Source organism: Marmota flaviventris, chromosome 11 (assembly GCF_047511675.1).
Source record: "Marmota flaviventris isolate mMarFla1 chromosome 11, mMarFla1.hap1, whole genome shotgun sequence".
Taxonomy (NCBI): Eukaryota; Metazoa; Chordata; class Mammalia; order Rodentia; family Sciuridae; genus Marmota; species Marmota flaviventris.
In genome coordinates, this window is record NC_092508.1 from 3101406 (window position 1) to 3118615 (window position 17210).

General features: G+C 52.9%; 1 protein-coding gene across 23 annotated transcripts in view; it reads right to left on the minus strand.

The window, feature by feature from the left end:
- The window catches only part of Lrrfip1 (LRR binding FLII interacting protein 1), a 127718-nt gene extending 115847 nt beyond the window's left edge, over nt 1–11871 (minus strand). For all 23 annotated transcript variants that reach the window (XR_011709217.1, XR_011709214.1, XR_011709213.1 and 20 more), the window contains exon 1: nt 11756–11871. Coding sequence is in view for 7 of the 23 variants with exons in the window: in XM_071619511.1 (XP_071475612.1) it covers nt 11756–11851 (96 nt within the window). In the remaining 16 variants the exon portion in view is untranslated. The remainder of the gene's footprint in view (nt 1–11755) is intronic.
- Between the last annotated feature and the right edge of the window lie 5339 nt (nt 11872–17210).

The following is a 17210-nucleotide window of genomic DNA, read 5'->3' on the forward strand; positions in this document are numbered from 1 at the left end:
GTTCCAGTTGCTCCGGGGGCGCGCAGGGCTCTTTAGAAGCCGGGCATCGTGTGAGGTTAAGGTCAGGCAAAGGCAGCTATTTATTGCACCTGGCAGGGTCTATTAATACACCTGAATTCCTCCAGTTCAAACGCTTTGCCCCAACAGGGAAGCCACACCGGAGAATGTTCTGCAAACTGTCCAAGTGACTTCAGCCCCTTGGGTGAGTGCCACCAACCCTAGCAGAGCTTTCCTGGACACAGCGAATGCCTTTTTAGGGAGTGCCAGCTCACGGCACTGGTGATGTGCATGGCAACCGATCGCATTGCCACAGGACGCCCAGTGAGGTCACGTCCCACCACGAGGATCACTGGAAAGTTTGTCTCCATACATTACTAAGAAGCCCCTGGAGGGAGGCCCGGAGCAGCAGGAGGCACAGTGCTGGGCGGGGAGGAGCAGGAAGAGGGCTGAGTTTCTGGCTTCAGCTCTCCTCTGTATCCAGTTACAGGGATGAGGCCGCACACCATCCTCCCAAAGTGAGGCGGCATCAAATGGCCTGCTCCAGAGAATCAGCACCTTCCCACTGGAGCCCGCCAGCCACAGGGGCTTCTAGTCAGTCTTCATCTGCACCAGTGACCGGGAACAACCCTTGACAGCTCTCTCTAGTTCTAGAGAATCAGAACTTTCAGATGTTACTGTGCAGGGGGCTGAGCCCACGCACCCACTCACCCGTGACTCTGGAGCCCAGTGACCTCTAACTCACCCACAGGGCTGCGCCCTGGCCAGGCTGGACCCCGGGGGTCGGGGGCCTGCAGCCCTGGTAACAGTGAAGGCCTGGTGAGACGCAGGAAGCAGCTGTGCTCTTCACAGTGAGGTCACCAGACTCTGTGACCTGGCTCTGCCTCTGCCAGCAGACCCTGTGGAGCAGCAGGGCTTCCCAAGGCGGCTTGGCCCTGGAGGGTCTCAGCGCATGTTGGACTGGAACTGAGGAGCCTGGAATCCATTCTGCTCAGCGTTCACAAAGTGTAGCCTTCAGGTAGCAGATGGGCACATCTGGAACCTGTTGGACACTCTGGCATCATGGTGATGGTGACTCTAGTCCACTTCTCCAGCCCCCACGGGGACCTGAATGGAACTGGGCAAAGGCTCCCTTGCCCTCCACTCCCACCCACCTGAGGGCCACAGGAGCCTGCACCTGGCTCCTCCTCCTGCTGCAGAAGAAAGCAACAGTACCACCCAAAGGGACCGGCATGTGCCTGAGCACTGGGCCCACAAGCACACCACTCCCCGTTCAGAAGCAGCCACAGAGGAGCCCTAAACATCTGGGCCTCCAGCACTGATCTCAGACTCTTCCGACGGAACATTGCCACCATCTTACATTGCCGTGCCCCCGAGGGATGGTGGACACCACTCAAGAGCACCCAGGAGGGAGCCCGGCAGTGTTGTCCACCTTGCAGATCAAACGGTGACTGATGTCCAGGAGGACTTGCCCCACCACCTCCGGGACTGTATTTGAGGTCATTCAAAATTTTAAAATGCAGCATAAAAACCACACGCACATAACATAACCATATGCCGTGATTTTACCCTGCTATAATTTTTAACCTACTATGCTATTAAAAGATCATATTTTAAATGAGGTACCGCGGCACACAGCTGAATCCCAGCTATTCAGAAGTCTGAGGCAGGAGGCTCACAAGTTTCAGACCAGCCCGTGTAACATACTAAGACCCTATCTCAAAAAAGAAAAAAAATAAATAAAAGGGCTGGGGATACAGCTCAGTATCCCCAGTGGTAGAGCACCCCTGGGTTCAATCCCCAGTACTGCAAAACAAAAGAAAAAACAAAACAAATAAACACCTAAACCAAACCAAAAGGTTCCTGTTTTGAAAGCAAGCGCCTGACAGGATGGAGCTGAGGGCAGCCCTCCCACGCGCACTCTACCAGTATAACTGATCGACTATGGCATCCTAAGTAAGGAAAGTTGGAAATGATAGTCAAGAAGTAAAAATAGATTAAACCAGCAGCAATATTCACAAAAACAAATATCCAAGTAAAAAAGAGTGATTAAACCTTAAACCAGGGACTGGGTTGTGGCTCAGCGGTAGAGCGCCCGCCTAGTGCATGTGAGGCACTGGGTTCCATCCTCAGCACCACATATGAATAGATAAAAAATAAAGGTATTGTGTCCATCTGCAACTAAAAAAAAATTTTTTAAAAAGCCTTGAACCAAAAGGAACATTAATGCCAAATTTTCATTTAGAGAGAAGAATATCACGTGTGCATTTTCCCTGGTAAACCACACAGAAAACCAGAAGCAAGCAGAAGCCGCAGAGGTAGGGTCCCTGAGCCTTTCGTGGCCATCCTCCTTCCTGCCCCACAGAGGGCGGGGAGCCAGGATGAGGCTCTGGACTCCTGGGCTGGCTGGGTCACTCTGGGTGGGCGAGACATGTGTCCCAGGCTACTGCACGCAGTGATCTGGCCTCTGATTAAGGAGCTCAGCGACTGCCTTTAGTAGGAGATGTGGGGACAGTTTTAACCTGTGGAAACAGGCTATCTGTGCCCTTCTCATCTGGGGGGACCCCGGGGTTGATCTACAGTCCACCCTCACAGGTGGGACTGAAGTGGGGCGTGTTTCCTGCAGCCACACCTGGACCTCCAGTGAGCAGATGATGCAGACCAAGGGTGCACCCTGAATCCTCCCTGACCCCGGACTTCAGCCCTGGAACTGAGCAGGAAGAGTCTGTTGCAACCACCCAGTCTGTAGCATCTTGTTATGGCAGCCCCACCCTGCCGGCACCCAGCACCCTTCTCAAATGCAGCCAAGTGTAGTCAGGCTTGCACTTATTGCCACTGGTTTCCACAACTGCTCCGCCAGCGATGTGCAGTGAGGGTCCCTGTGTGCCCATTTCCAGGAGGGGTGAGTGGGGAAGCCCACTGACTGGCTGGTCAGTGCTTCCTGCCCCTCCTGGAAGAGTCGCAGCCACCCCAAGAGTGGAAGCAGAGCGTCTGGGCTCCTGCGGGTACAAACCTGGCAGGGTGGGAGGAAAACCCAGGGGCAGTGGACGATGTCTAGAAACATCTGATATTGTCACAGTGGGGGGGGGGGTAGTTACTGGCATCACCAGGGCAGAAACAAGGAGGATGAGAATTTCCCACAAAGCACAGGGCAGGCCCCCCACCCCAACAGAAAACTATCTGGCCACAAATATCAATAGTGCCCAGGCTGGGAAACCTGACCTACAGCCAAAGTAAGAGAAAAAACCCTCAGAAACCAAAGAGTTGGAAGACCACGGCTCATCACCCCATCTCGACTCCTGCAGCAAGCACTCTGGCTGGCTCTGGGCACAGGTTAAAAATAGGCAGGTGATTGAGTAGCTTCTAAGAGGTCAGATAAGCCCAAAGATAAACCGTGCAGGACAAGCTGGGACCACAGTGGCCCATTCTCTCCAGGAGGCCGACCTAACAGTGGGCACCCACGGGCGCCTGGAAACCAAGCACCTGGAAGCAGAAATCATGCTGAATGCAGAGGGTCCTTCCTGTCTCGTTGTCAAGAATGACCCCTGTTCTAAACTCCTCCAAGACAACCGGGATGCCAAGCTCATTCAGCCAGCCCCAGGCCCTCTGCACGTTCCTCTCACAGAGGGGGGAGCCTTCCTGGTATCCCTCACTCTTTCCCCCTCACGTCTCTCACCCCTGCCCCAGCCCTTCCCTTAAAAAGGAAGAGTTTCACCCTGGCCCTGGCCCTGGCACCTGGGGTACACCCTGACCAGCCACAAAGCACTGCCACCTGCTGCTAGCATGAGCACCTGAGCCACATGCAGTGCCACATGGCGTGTCCTACCTCATGGCCTTACCACCCTGGAAACCATTCCTCCTTCACAGGCAAGGAGGAGACTTGCAGGGTACCCGCCCGTGGCCACAGCGCTGAGATAGAAGGGCTGACCATGCTCCTTCCACCTGATGAACATGTTTCCCATACTGGTCTCAGGCCACAGCTCCAGCCTGGGTCCAGCCTGCACAGGTCAGCCCTGACCACGGTGTCACCACGTCACTCTTCTACACTCAGTCATGAGAGAGATGGCCCCATGGGACTCAATGAAGATTCCAAATGATAGAACATACCTCTGTTACAACACATTTCCACAGAGAAAAGCCATTGCTCCAGAGCTTCACCATGCAACCTGGTGGCCTCTGCCATAAGCAGCGACTCAAGTTTAAATTGGTTCAAAGGAGAGATCATTGAAAATGCAGTCCTGCCACTGGACTTAACCACTTTTGAGTACCCCTGGTGATGCAGGGATGGTGGCCCCTACAGTTCCCTGCAGAGAGCAGAGGTGAGCCCCGTGGAGTTCCCTAGACGGCACTGCTCTGGGTGGGCGAGACACGGGCCCCAGGCAACTGAGGGCAGGATCTTGGGGCACCCAGAGTGGGGTCATGCTAGCTCTTCAGTCTGCGGAGTGCCACCTAGGAGAGCCGGCCTGAGACCCCAGGCTTTCCCAGACGCCTGAGAGATGCCATTAAAGAAGGTGAATCATGAAAATGAAAGATGTCAAGGACAAAGGAGCGAGTGGGCAGCAGCGGAGGTTAGAGCACGAGGAGCGGCCACGTCTGCAGGAGCTGTCAAACAGGATCACGGCTGCCAAGGAGTGGGTGGGGACAGTGTGAGGTAATACACCAGAGGGACAACGGACACCGCTGGCTCCCACACTCCTGCTGATCCCAGAGTGCACTCGGCCAGGCCCTATCACATTCTGCCTACCCAACCCGCCAGGCATTTGTTCTAGGAAGAGTCTGTCTCAGGTCTCGGAGCCCTGGCCAAGCAAAAAAGTGGACTGATTCCTCTCAATGCCTGAAGCTCTGAAATCCTTGTATTCCACAGCTTTCTCTGCGGCTCAACTGACGTGGCACTTTATTCACCCTCCATAAAGGACCCAGTCAGTGGCCCCTGACTTGGGCCCTGTGGGCACCAGCAGCTAGCAGGTGCTTCCCCAGCATGCACCTCGTAACTTCCAACTTTCTCCCCACTCCCCGGCACCCCTTAGTAGGAACAGAGCTCTGTCTACAGGCATCAGGCTGGGGAAAGTGTGATAAGCGGAAGCAACGTTTCCTCCGATGCTGCCGTGGTGTGGTCAAGGCACTGGCCTTGAAGGCAGGAGGCTTGGGCTCAGAGCCAGCTGTGTGCTGCCCTGAGGAACCACCCAGGGTCAGGTGCCGCTGTGCCCTGTGTGGTGTCCTCTCTCACAGCGACATCCCCTCCTGGCCTTTGCTTACATCGCTGTGTCTTACTGGTAGCTGTGAGGGGACAGGCAAGGGTCACCATGCAGTGGGCCAGGCTCCAGGATGAAAGACAGAGTCCAAAACAGAAAGGAAAAGAAGAAATGGGAAGCAGCAGACTAAATGTAGAAACAGAAGAAAACCCAGAACACCAACTGAATGTCCCCCCAGTGATGAGGAGGGTCCTGAGAGGGAATAGAGAAAGATTAAGAAAGGGTGCTACAGAAAAGGGACAAAAATGACTGCCACTGAGCAAGGGAGGGGGAGGGGGAGGGGAGGAGAGGAGGGGAGGAGAGGAGGGGGAGGGGAGGAGGAGGGGAGGAGAGGAGGGGGAGGGGAGGAGGAGGGGAGGGGGAAGGGGAGAGGGAGGGGGAGGAGAGAGGGAGGGGAGGGGGAGAGGGAGGGGAGGGGGAGGGGGAGAGGGAGAGGGAGGGGAGGGGGAGAGGGAGGGGAGGGGAGAGGAAGGGGGAGGGGGAGAGGAAGGGGAGGGGGAGGGGAGAGGGAGAGGGAGTGGCAGGGGAGGGGGAAGGTAAGGAGATGGGGGAGGGGAGTGGGAGAGGGAGTGGAAGGGGAGGGGGAAGGTAAGGAGATGGGGGAGGGGAGTGGGAGGGGAGGCAGGGAGGATATTCTGGAAAGTAAATGTACACCAGGTAAACTTAGTAGAAGGGGTGAAAAAAATAGTTGAATGATCTCCCATAAAGTCTGATTAGAAAATAAGAGTTGGAAGGCAGTTCAACTCCACAGGAGCTCCTGTAAGACAGAACAGAGAAAATGGTGGGACGGGAAAAATCAACAAAATCCCCCAGAGTCTGAGGACACAAGTTTCCCGATTGAATGAACTCAGGAAATGGGGCAGGGGAAAATCCAGAACATGAGAAAAGGGATCCTAACAGCTTCTGGAGACCCAAAGTAGACCCTGTCTCAAAATAAAATAAAAATGTTAAAACAAGACTAAACCCTCAGTAGACTTGGGCTGGATGGTGCCACCCAGTGTCTCCATTAACTATGGCCCCTGGGGAGCGAGGTGGAAAGTCTCAAGGGGCACTGAGTGTCCAGCATGAAGGGCTGTCCTGCCCTCAGGTTCTCACAGCTGCCACAGGGTAATGAGGACCCTTGCTTGGCAGATCCTTATGACAGGCACCTTGAATCACCTGTGAGTCACTGGGATGTGACCAGACACTGTCCCTGTGCCTGTGACCTTGGGCTGTTTATGTGATTTCTGGAAGATGCTTCCAATTGGAGACAGTCAGAATCTCAGCTGTAGACAGCCTGCTGGGCTCTGGAGCCGTGGGCCCCACCCCACAGCTATTTCTATCACTCCAGCTGTCTCCCCCTCCCACTCTGGCTCAGTGCTTAGGCTTGGGATTCGAATATGGAGGACTGAGGGGTCTGTGTGGTGTGATGGAAATCGGGAGACCTGGATTCTAGGTTCCTGTGAACCATGTCAAGGTGTGGGGCAAGAAAGGAGAGAAGCAGGGGCAGAGGCTGCTCCTAAGGTCCACAGGGTGCTGGGTGCTGGGTGCTCTCAGAAGTGCCTTCCCTTAGACATACTGAGTCCTGTCGGAAGAGTCTGGACTCTGTTGACAAAGGGGAAGAGGCTTGGAGACACCAAGGGCTTGCCCTGTCATCTAGTCACTGAGAAGTGCTGGTGAATCACCCAGGTTTCCTGTATCAGTTCCCTGGCTCTGCCGAGACCTAGCTCCAGGTGAGGTTCTGCAGTCAGGCCGACTTGTCCCCGTCCCCGGGACTGTTGTCCCCAGCTGACCCGTGAGCCATCGGGCATATCATTTCATGAGAGTCTCATATTCTTCGCCTTACTATGTCTCTCATCTTCCTTTCCCTTCTTTCTTCTTTAAAAATCTAATTTTGTTTCATCAAAATAATGTTTTTACCTTTGCCCCATGTTCTCAGGTCACTCTCCGGACCACACCCGGGTGGTCCTTTTCAAATGTGTGCAATCGCGTCAGCTCACGTCACTTCTCTGCTTAAACTCTCCAGCGGCTTCTCATTTCACCTAGTGAAAGCCAAATCCCTCAGGAGCCACAGACCCTGAAGGACCTGCTCATCTTCTGCACTTGTATAAATAACATGCATGTGTGGCACCTGCAGGTGTATCCGTTTTGGATGCTGTGTGTTGGCTTCCCGCTGGAGGAAGGACGAGCCCGTTTGCACAGGCCTGGGCCAGCCCTCTCCCGCTTTCCTTTGCCTTCACCGCCACATTACAGCCTCACGGTCATTTAGGGTAAGATAACATGTCCCCTGGCAGCACGGCAGGCTGGTTGAGCAGTTCCAGCCCTAAGTCTGTCCCTTATTTCATGACCTAAGAGACTGTCTAACCACTTGTGCCTCGGTTTCCCCATAAGGATGGTGGGGAGATTTGTGAGTACACTCCTTACAAATGAGATGTTTCCTGAAAAGACCTCAAAACAATGACGGGCACACGGCAGGTTGGGGAGGTGCCAGCGGCGAGGTGTTGCAGACCAGGTAAAGGTGCTGTCTGCAGAGCTGGGGGGTCCTCCCTCCCTCACACAACCCGCTTTTCCTAGAGTTTCTTCTTCCTTGTTTTTCAATCGCTGTCACGTCTAATTCTTTGTGCGCTTTTCAGCAGAACCCTTCACAGTACTATTTCTACAAGAGCAAACAAATCAGGTCATGTGTTGAGTCCACCTAGTTTCTTCTAGAAGTCTCCTCACAGACCTCAGTCCTGCAGACCAAGGCTGGGGCTCGGGGTTACTAGCCCTGCCGTCTTGTTGCCACCATTCTGAGAATTCCCGGTGCCCCCTATTTTGGTTGGAGTCCTATTTTGTGAACTGGATATGGTCTTCTTTCTTGGATTGCTATCTTATCTTGCGGGAATCTGTCCTTCGCAGCTTTCTGAGGGAGAATGCCTTTTCTAAGTATTTGCATGTCTACAAATGTTTTATTCTACCCTCCTGCTTGATTGACAGCATGGCTGTGTATAGAGTTATAGATTAAAAGTAATTTGCCAAAGAATGACAGATTTCTATGTATTCTTTCAACTGGTTTCCAGTATGTGCTGTTAATTGAAAAGAGCAATGTGCAAAAAATAAAAATAGCCAGCTGTCCTTTGTGTGAGAAAGGTTGTAATTTGTTGGCATTTGCTTAAAGAACAGCAGAACCCACAGTGAAAGTGGTGTGGGTAGTAGGTGGTGGCAGGCTTGCCAAGTGTGACTTTCACACTCTTTTGATATTTGACCCACACGAATTACCTATTTAGGAAGTAAGCTAATAAATATCAAATTGTAAATTTCATTTTTCTTGGTACTGGACACTGAATCCAGGGCTCTCACTAAGTTTCTCAGGCTGGCCTTGAACTCGCGATCCTCCTGCCTCAGCACACACCCTGACCCCCAGTTTCCGGGATATAGGTGTGCACCACCATGTTGGCACCAGTTGGTTGTTCTCAGCTGCCCAGGCCCACAACAAACTCAGCCAGGTTTCTCCCCACGGGTGCTCAGACTGCTCTAGGGGCGCCGGGGGCTGCTTCCTCCACAAAGCAGCGTCCATGTGGTCACAGCACTTCTCCACCAAAGGGAGGGTGGGCCATAGCCCTGATCATCCCAAACTCCCAGGCCAGGGAGTCCAGAGAGGCCAGTACAGTACAGGGGACCCAAGCAGGGCACCAGTGCACCCACCAAGGCAACCTGTGCCCGAAGGACACAGTTATAGACAAGAGGCTCCAAGCACAGTTATGGGCCAGAGGCCCGCCTGCTAAGCATGAAAGGGGCTGCTCACGCGGGCCACAGAGGGAATCATGGACTACACACGTGGATGAGGTGTCCACAGCCAGTCACCAGCGCAGCCTGCACAAGGCACTGCTTTGGTGTGGAGGAGGGCATGCTTCATCTGAGAGGACACTCAGAGTTGCCTTGGTGTCATAGGGCAAAGTCATTTTATTCAGTGGCAGAATGTTAAAAGAGAAATTGGGGCTACTTCCCAAGTCCCTAGCAGAACATCAGCTGTGGCAGGAGAGGCCATTCTGCGTGCTGTGGAAGCATCTCCCCCCAGGCCTTAGAAGCAGCACTTGGTCTCTCCAAGAGCTGACCCGCCCCTCCCCACCCCCATCTTGTTAGAATCCGCCCTGACCAGAGGCTGGAGACTCTCAGAGGCTAGTGCATCCTTAGCTTTCAAAAATAACTCAGTTTGCTGTAAAATCACTGAGCGTTTGAACCACACCTAACTGTGGAGGCTCTGCTCCACCCTGAGACGTGTGGACCCCTAGATGAGCTCCCCAGCCCCAATCCCACTGGGGCTGGGGAGCTCACCTAGGAGTCCCTGACCTCTGTCATGCAACCCCCAAGAACGGGTCCTTCCAGGGTCCTCCCTGACCTCCTGGCTCCCCAGGACAGGGATCTGGACACCAAGACACATGTCTATTGAATCAATGTGTGAATCAGAGAGTAAGTACTGAACTTCAGGCAATTGTGTTAACTTCCATAAGAACTCTTTAAGAACTCAGTGCCCTGTGAATGGGGATTTTAATTTTCACAGTTGAAACAGAATTCAGTTGTAGGAAAGTAGGAAAACACACAATGTTGCACCTGCTCCCTCCAATCTCAGTGAGTGCCACTCAGTCTGGCAACGGCGGGTCTGCGTCTGCTATTATAGAGAGGAGTGCCGGTGGGGGTTGCTCAGCCTTCCCCCACGGACACTTTGCCTGCAACCACTGCTGTAGCCCTGAAGTGGGAGGGAGTTCTTTGGGAGATGAGAACAGGCTTGGAGGCGGCTGGGGAAGTCCGTTCCCGGGCACCGCAGCAGTGTGGCCTGGAAGCCCAGTCTGACTCCCAAGTCTATCTTTGTACTGCCAGCCGCATCTGTCTGGATGGAAGGCAGGACCTCAGGGCTGTCAACCAGGAGCATTCTTCTGCCTTGCCTTTCAATCTATTTTTATAAAAACCAGTAGATAAGCAGCAGACGTTGGGGACTCTCATTCTTCTCATTCCTTTGTCCCATTACCACTGTAGCCACCAGTAGCAAGACAAGGCCCACGATTCACGGGTCACCTCTGTCATGGCCAAATACACACAACATCTTCACAGGGGAATCGTATTCAAGTTACATTTAGCAAATGTCTAAAGTTAGCCCAAGGTCCTGCAAGTGCCTGGTTCTTCCTTTGTTTATTAATTAATGCATCAGACACAGATGGGCACTGACCACATGCCTGGCTCTGTGTTGAGCTCTTGGGATAAAAAGCAAGACCTTGACTGCCCGGGTGTCACCTTCTACAGGTGAGCAAATAATGAGGCAGCCTACCAGGTGTGAGAGTGAGGGGCACCAAGTGGAGGCAGGGAGACAGTCCTGGGAAGCTAGGTGGGAGGTCTTCCAGAGGACAGACATCCACACCAGGCTGCAAGCAATGGAGAGGAGTTTTCTGGAAAGCCTTTTTCCATCAGGAACAGAGAACACGTCTTTATTCATTCAAAGTTTAACAAACATTGATTGACATGCATGTCCCTAAATGTAAAATAAGGTATTTATAACTGTAAACACCTTAAGAAACTGTTATAATCCCCATTAAGTATCTGGCTGGTGCAACTGGACACCACAGTCTAAATCGCCAAAAGCTCCTCCCTGTGGGAATGATGCTAAGTAGGATAACTCTCCACACCACACCAGAGGAAAGGGAACCTGTGAGGAAGGCTGTGTATGTGTAGACGACGCATCTGCATCTGCAAAGACTTGTTTAGTCAACACACAGTGAAAAATTAAGCCTAACCAACGGACCCCCCCTTCTCTAAAGCCAGCGCTACCATCCGATGTCAGGTACATGTATTATCCCGCCTCAAGGCTGAATCCTGGGGGAGAAAACAAGGCAACTCCCACTTTTCCTGATAGGATGCCAGGCACTTGGTAGGTGCCCATCGGTCGGTATCTGTTACATTAATTAATAAGCAAAAGAAGTACAAGGCACTTACAGGACGTCTGTGCCTTTGCCTCGCTGAGGTTCATTCCCAAACGCCACCTGGGTTGTAATAAACTGCCCAGGAAACTTTGATGAGACCTTTCAGCGCGCCTAGACCCACTCAGGCTCCGTCCACAAACAGGACTCATCATCACCCTCAAGTTCATCGGCAAGCTGCACCTTGTGTGGCAACTAATGACACACGGCCACTGACCGTTTCAGCAGGTCCACGTGGCCTCTGGAACCTGCCACTGGCCTCCAGGGTCGCCTAACCCCCTCCTCCCCAAGGTGGCACAGCACAGCGGGGTGCTCGCCCGCCACCGCGGCACTCGGGCCGCCCCAGCCTCTGGCGGCGCCGGCGCTGTGCTCTGTGGTCCGCCAGGTCAGCGGCCGACGAGGGCCAGGCGCTGGGGCGGGCCTGCCACCCGCCGGTCGCGGGCCGGGGACGGGCGCTGAGTCCCAGCAGCGCAGCCCGCAGCCCCGTCCTGCCGCCGCGCTGCGCGTCCCGGGCGGCTGGCCATCGCGGGAGCCCACCGCCCGCGGCCCCGCGGCCGCCTAACGGGCCTCGGCGCTCACCTCGCGCGCGATCTGGTTCAGCGCGTCGTCCTCCGCCGTCAGCCGCTCCCGGGTGGGGAGCCGCCTGCGCCCCGAGCCCTGCGTGCCCATGTCCATCGGCCGCGTCGCCAGCTGCTGCCGACCGGTCGCTCGCGCCCCTCGCCGGCTGCGGCCGCTCGCCCCTCCTTCCGCCGCGGCGTCATGGCGTCAGCGGGCGCGGGCCGGCACGCGGGGACGCGGGGCCGGGGTCGGGGACAGCGGGGACGCCGGGAGGCCTGGGGCCGCGACCGCGGGGAGGCCCGGGGACGGGACGGTGGAGACCAGGGGCGCTGGGAGGACGGGGCCGAGGACAGCGGGAGGACAGGGGCTGAAGGTGGCTGGGACCCGCGAAGAACTCCCGGGTAGGGGACGGGGCGCAGGACCTCGCAGGGCAGAACTGGGGAGCAGGGATCCAGGCCAGAGCAGAGGAGCACAGTCCCCTTGGGAACTGTTTGGCTGCAGGTGCTGGTGGAATGACCCCCGGGGTCTCCAGGTACAGATGAGCGGGCACCTCAGGGGAGGCAGTGGCAGGCTTGGCGGGCTCTGGGGGGCTGAGAGGGGTTTGCACAGACGGATGGGCATAGGACGTGGTTCAGACTGAGTCTCACCACCATGATGAGGCGAGATTGGAGTCCACGCCAGAGAGGGCAAGAGCGAGGCTCTGGGGTCAGTATGTCAGATGGCCAGCCCTCCTGGGCGCGTTCCTCGCGCTGCTCTGGGAATCAGTGTAGACGTCTGTGTTTCTGCACCCTCGCCGACCGACCTGTGTGCTCGCATCTACCGTGTCTGCCCGCTGTGAGCCGGGACTTGACTCTTCACCTGAGTGTTCCCAGCTGGCAGGATGGGAAGCATCCTCTGCTCTCAGTGCAGTTGATGGAAACTTGAGTGAATTGAGCTCTTGAAACTCACGGTCCACACCCTCCACAGAAGTGGATTTAAGAATATACTGCAGGATTAGGTGAGGTTTACAGAGCCCTCACTTTCTTACCCAGTGTGTTAGCTGTCTTCTTGGGTTGATGAGTAGCCACCCGCAGAGGCTTGAGGTGGAAAGCCACTGGGGTGTTTGAGGTTTGGGAGAACTTCAAGGTGGCTGGGCCTGGTTGCTCCCCTCAGTTCCCTTCTTCACCCACACCTGGTACATGCTAGGTGCTGGGCTGGAGGCTGAGGCATGACCTTAAAGGAGATAAACCTGGCAGCTGTCCCCTTGGGGATAACTGGAGGTGCCAGAGACTCCTATCCAAAGCCATGTCCAAGATCCAATTGTTCCCTTGGGAAGGAGCCTCCCTGACTCCCCAAGACCTACCCCTTCTTTCCCTGGTAGTCAGCTTTTCGTGGCTGTGGCCAAAATGCCCAAGAAGAACAATTTAGAGGGTGAAAAGTTTCTTGTGGGCTCACAGTTTCCGAGTGTCAGTGGCTGGTGGCTGACTCCCTGGCTCTGTCCGGGAGGTGAGACAGCACATCATAGCTGAGGCATATGGTGGAGGAAGGCTGCCCAGCTCAGTGTATAGCAGCCAGGAAGGTGCGAGAGAAGGAGAATCCGATGAAAGAAGCTTCCTGGGACAAGGTATATAACCCCGCAAGAGCATGCCCCCGTAGCCTACTTCATACGTCCACACCCCTCCTGCCTACAGTACCACCCAGGAGTCCATTCAAGTTATGAATCCATCAAATGGACTGATCCACTGAGGTTACAACGTCCACAATCCAGTCTTTTCACCTCTGAACATTCAGGAAATACCCCATATCCAAACTGTCACATGCCCCTTCACCGCCCCCCCCCCCCCCCCCCCGTCTCCTCATCTGAGCTTCGTGTCACTTTTTATTCTAACTTTAATTCTCTCATCACTTTTGGAGAGCGTGCCTGGGTCATACTCATTCTCCATCCTCACTGGGCACCTGCTGCCTGAGAACGTTAGTGCTGAACAAGGGCAGGGAGTCCAGTCCCTCCCCTTCTTACTCTCCCCAGAGTGCTGTTGTCCAGAGACAGGGGCCTGAGCACCTCAGCCTTTGGAGGTGTGTCTGGCAGTCCCGACTCCACAGAGTTCTCAGACCCCAACCGTTGCCCAGCCAGAGAGCCCTTCTGGGGATCCACACACAATGCTGCAGACCCTCAGGGGTCCTAGGGCATCACGACCTCTCCTCTGGCCACCCTTTCCCAGTCCAGATGGCTCTCAAGTTAGAATTGGTTCTCAGCTCCATTTATTTACGTTATGGTGCTGGGGATGGAACCCAGGGCCTCTCAGATGCTAGGCAAGTGCTCCACCACTTAGCTACAGCCCCAGCCCCCTCAATTCTCACCTTTAAAAAAAATTATTTATTTATCCTTATTATGTATATATGACAGAAGAATGCATTTTGATTCATTTTACAAAAATTCAGCATGAGTTTTCATTTCTCTGGTTGTACACGATGTAGCATCGCACCATATGTACAATCATACATGTGCCTAAGTAGTGATGTCCATCTCATTCTACCATCTTTCCTGCCCCCATGTCCCCTCCCCTCCCCTCCCTTCCCTTTGCCCAAAGTTCCTTCATTCTTCCCATGCCTGCCCCCTATTATGGATCAGCATCCACTAATCAGAGAGAACATTTGGTCTTTGGTTTTTTTGGGATTAGCTTACTTTGATTAGCATGATATTCTCTAACTCCATCCATTTACCTGCAAATGCCATGATTTTATTCTCTTTTATTGCTGAGTAATATTCCATTGTGTATATGTACCACAGTTTCTTTATCCATTCATCTATTGAAGGGCATCTAGGTTGGTTCCACAGTTTAGCTATTGTGAATTGAGCTGCTATAAACATTGATGTGGCGGTGTCACTATCGTATGCTGATTTTAAGTCCTTTGGGTATAGACCAAAGAGTGGGATAGCTGGGTCAAATGGTAGTTCCATTCCAAGTATTCTAAGGAATCTCCATACTGCTTTCCAGATTGGTTGCACCAATTTGCAGTCCCACCAGCAATGTATGAGTGTGCCTTTTCACCACATCCTCGTCAACACTTATTATTGCTTGTATTCTTGATAATTGCCATTCTGACTGGAAGGAGATGAAATCTTAGAGTAGTTTTGATTTGCATTTACTTGTCAGCAAAGGAAACAATCAATGACGTGAAGAGAGAGCCCACAGAGTGGGAGAACATCTTTACTACATGCACATCAGATAGAGCACTACTTTCCAGGATATATAAAGAACTCAAAAAATGTATCATTTCTCACCTCTAAATGGCACTATTAATACATACTATTAGTCATATTGGGATGCTGCAACAAAATATCTTAGGTTGAGTAATTTGTAAACAATGGAAATTGCCAGGCATAGAGGGGTGCATGCCTATAATCCTTACTCAGAAGGCTGAAGCAGGAGAATCATTAATTCAAGGCCAGCCCAGGCAACATCAAGAGATCCTGTCTCACAATTAAAATTAAAGGGCTAAGTTTAATCCCTAGTGCTACAAAGACTACCCAATCCCACACACTCCACTAAAACTCCAGAAACTTATTTTTCATAGTTCTGGGTCTGGGAGGTTCGAGATCAAGGTGCTAGCAGACTCTGTGGTGGAGGCTCATTCCTCATCAATAGGATCTTCTCTGGGTTCTCACATGGAGAAGGGACACAACATGACAAAGACACGAGAAATGTGTTTCCCGCTCCAGGTAGCAGTGCAAATGCTCCTCACCGGTCCCAGCAGAAGGTTGTCAAACGTGATGTGAGTTGATTAGTCATTAACAAACTATTGGAAACATAAATTTGTACTTCCTAATATTTATTAACCCATCTCCAAGTGGATATTGTACCTTGATACATTAATTAATGATGATAGATTATGAGCACAATTTGCACATGAATAAAGAGGCAAATACTTGTGGGGTTTTTAAACACATATTCACTCCTTGTGTCCACGATCAAAAATGCTTTTGTTCTAAACCAGGGATTCTCAGATTTGGGGGGACTGTGCATTCCTTTAAGACTCTTATAAGAGAGGGGAAAGGGCATCTGATTGTGAAATTTGAGTCCTATTTTAGAGGGACACACTTTGAAGTCCAACGTCCATGGCCATCTGAACTCCCATCTGGGTGTCTGCACTGGATCCACTCTGAAGCCAGAAGAATCTCCTAAAATGCCCTTCCACGTGGGGTCCACTCAGAACCCCCGAACGCCCCTCTGTGGCTGAGGCAGCAGTTCTGGAGGGTCCTGACAGGTGTGAACTTGTCACTACTAATGTTGAGTGGGGATCATTACGTGCTGAAGTCTGTGACGTTATTTGCTTTGAATTTCCCTCTCACTGAGTGCTACCTAGTGGCCGGAATTTTGCACAAACAAGGTGCCTGGGTAGGAGGATATCGTCCCTGAGTGATTATGTCCAGGAGAATAGCTGAGGGTGGCAGGTGTCCCTCACATAGAACCAGTTCCCCGGCAGCCCCTTAGGATACCATGGTTTCCTTTTGGGAGCTGGGGATTGAACCCATGCGCTCCCCACCCTTCAAACACCCTGGAGCTGCTTTCTATGGCCTTCTTGATACTGAGACCAAGATTGCCCTTTTGTCCCCCAGAGAGCCTTGTCCAGGGTTATGGACCCATGAATGCTTAGGAAACTTTATTTGTTTTTGGAATGTGGGATTTATCCCAAGGTACTGTACTGTGGAACTACACTCCCAACATCCCCCCCCCTTTTTTTTTTATTCTGAGTCGGGGTCTCACTAGTTGCCCAGGCTGGCCTTGAACTTGCTGTCTTCCTGCCTTGGCCTCCCCAGGCACTGTGCTTAGAAGTGTGCGCCACCACTCCTGGCTAGGACATGTTTATGGTTGGATTGAATAAAGATCTCTTTTATAAGGTGCTCTCTAAAATAGAATGTGAAAACCAATTTTCTGTGTACTTGTGGAAGAGAAATGCTACAAATAGTTATTGACTAGCAATAGAATCAATTTTCTCCAGCATGGGACTTATTAACTATTAAATCAACTGGTTTTAAAGAAGCAGTTGCCAGAGGACTTTCAGTTCCTAACAAGGGAGGTGAGACTATTTCAAAATAATCTTTGCCAACCACAATGCTAAACCTCCAAGTGTAGAAAACAGACATGGGGAGGCCCAGGGTCATCCAGTATGGATGGAGGCTGACATGGCACAACCTTTGAAGTTGTTTCCTTCCCCATCTTCCAGGCGTCCTGGGACTGGGGCTCAGGCTCCCTGGGCCAAGGAGTTAGATGTCAGGGTCTGGAACAACAAATGCAGCTGCCAGTTCAGCAGGGAATCCTGGAACAGGTGGGCCCACGGAGGACTGAGGTCCAAGCCACCAACTTGTCCAGATCCATGGCTGAGCACTGAACTCTGCACGTGTGGGCCGAGGCTGCTAGAAAGCCACAGCTGGAGGCCTCACAGAGCTGACCAGAGACCAGTCATGCCTAGTGCTGGGGAGACAATGCTAGAAATT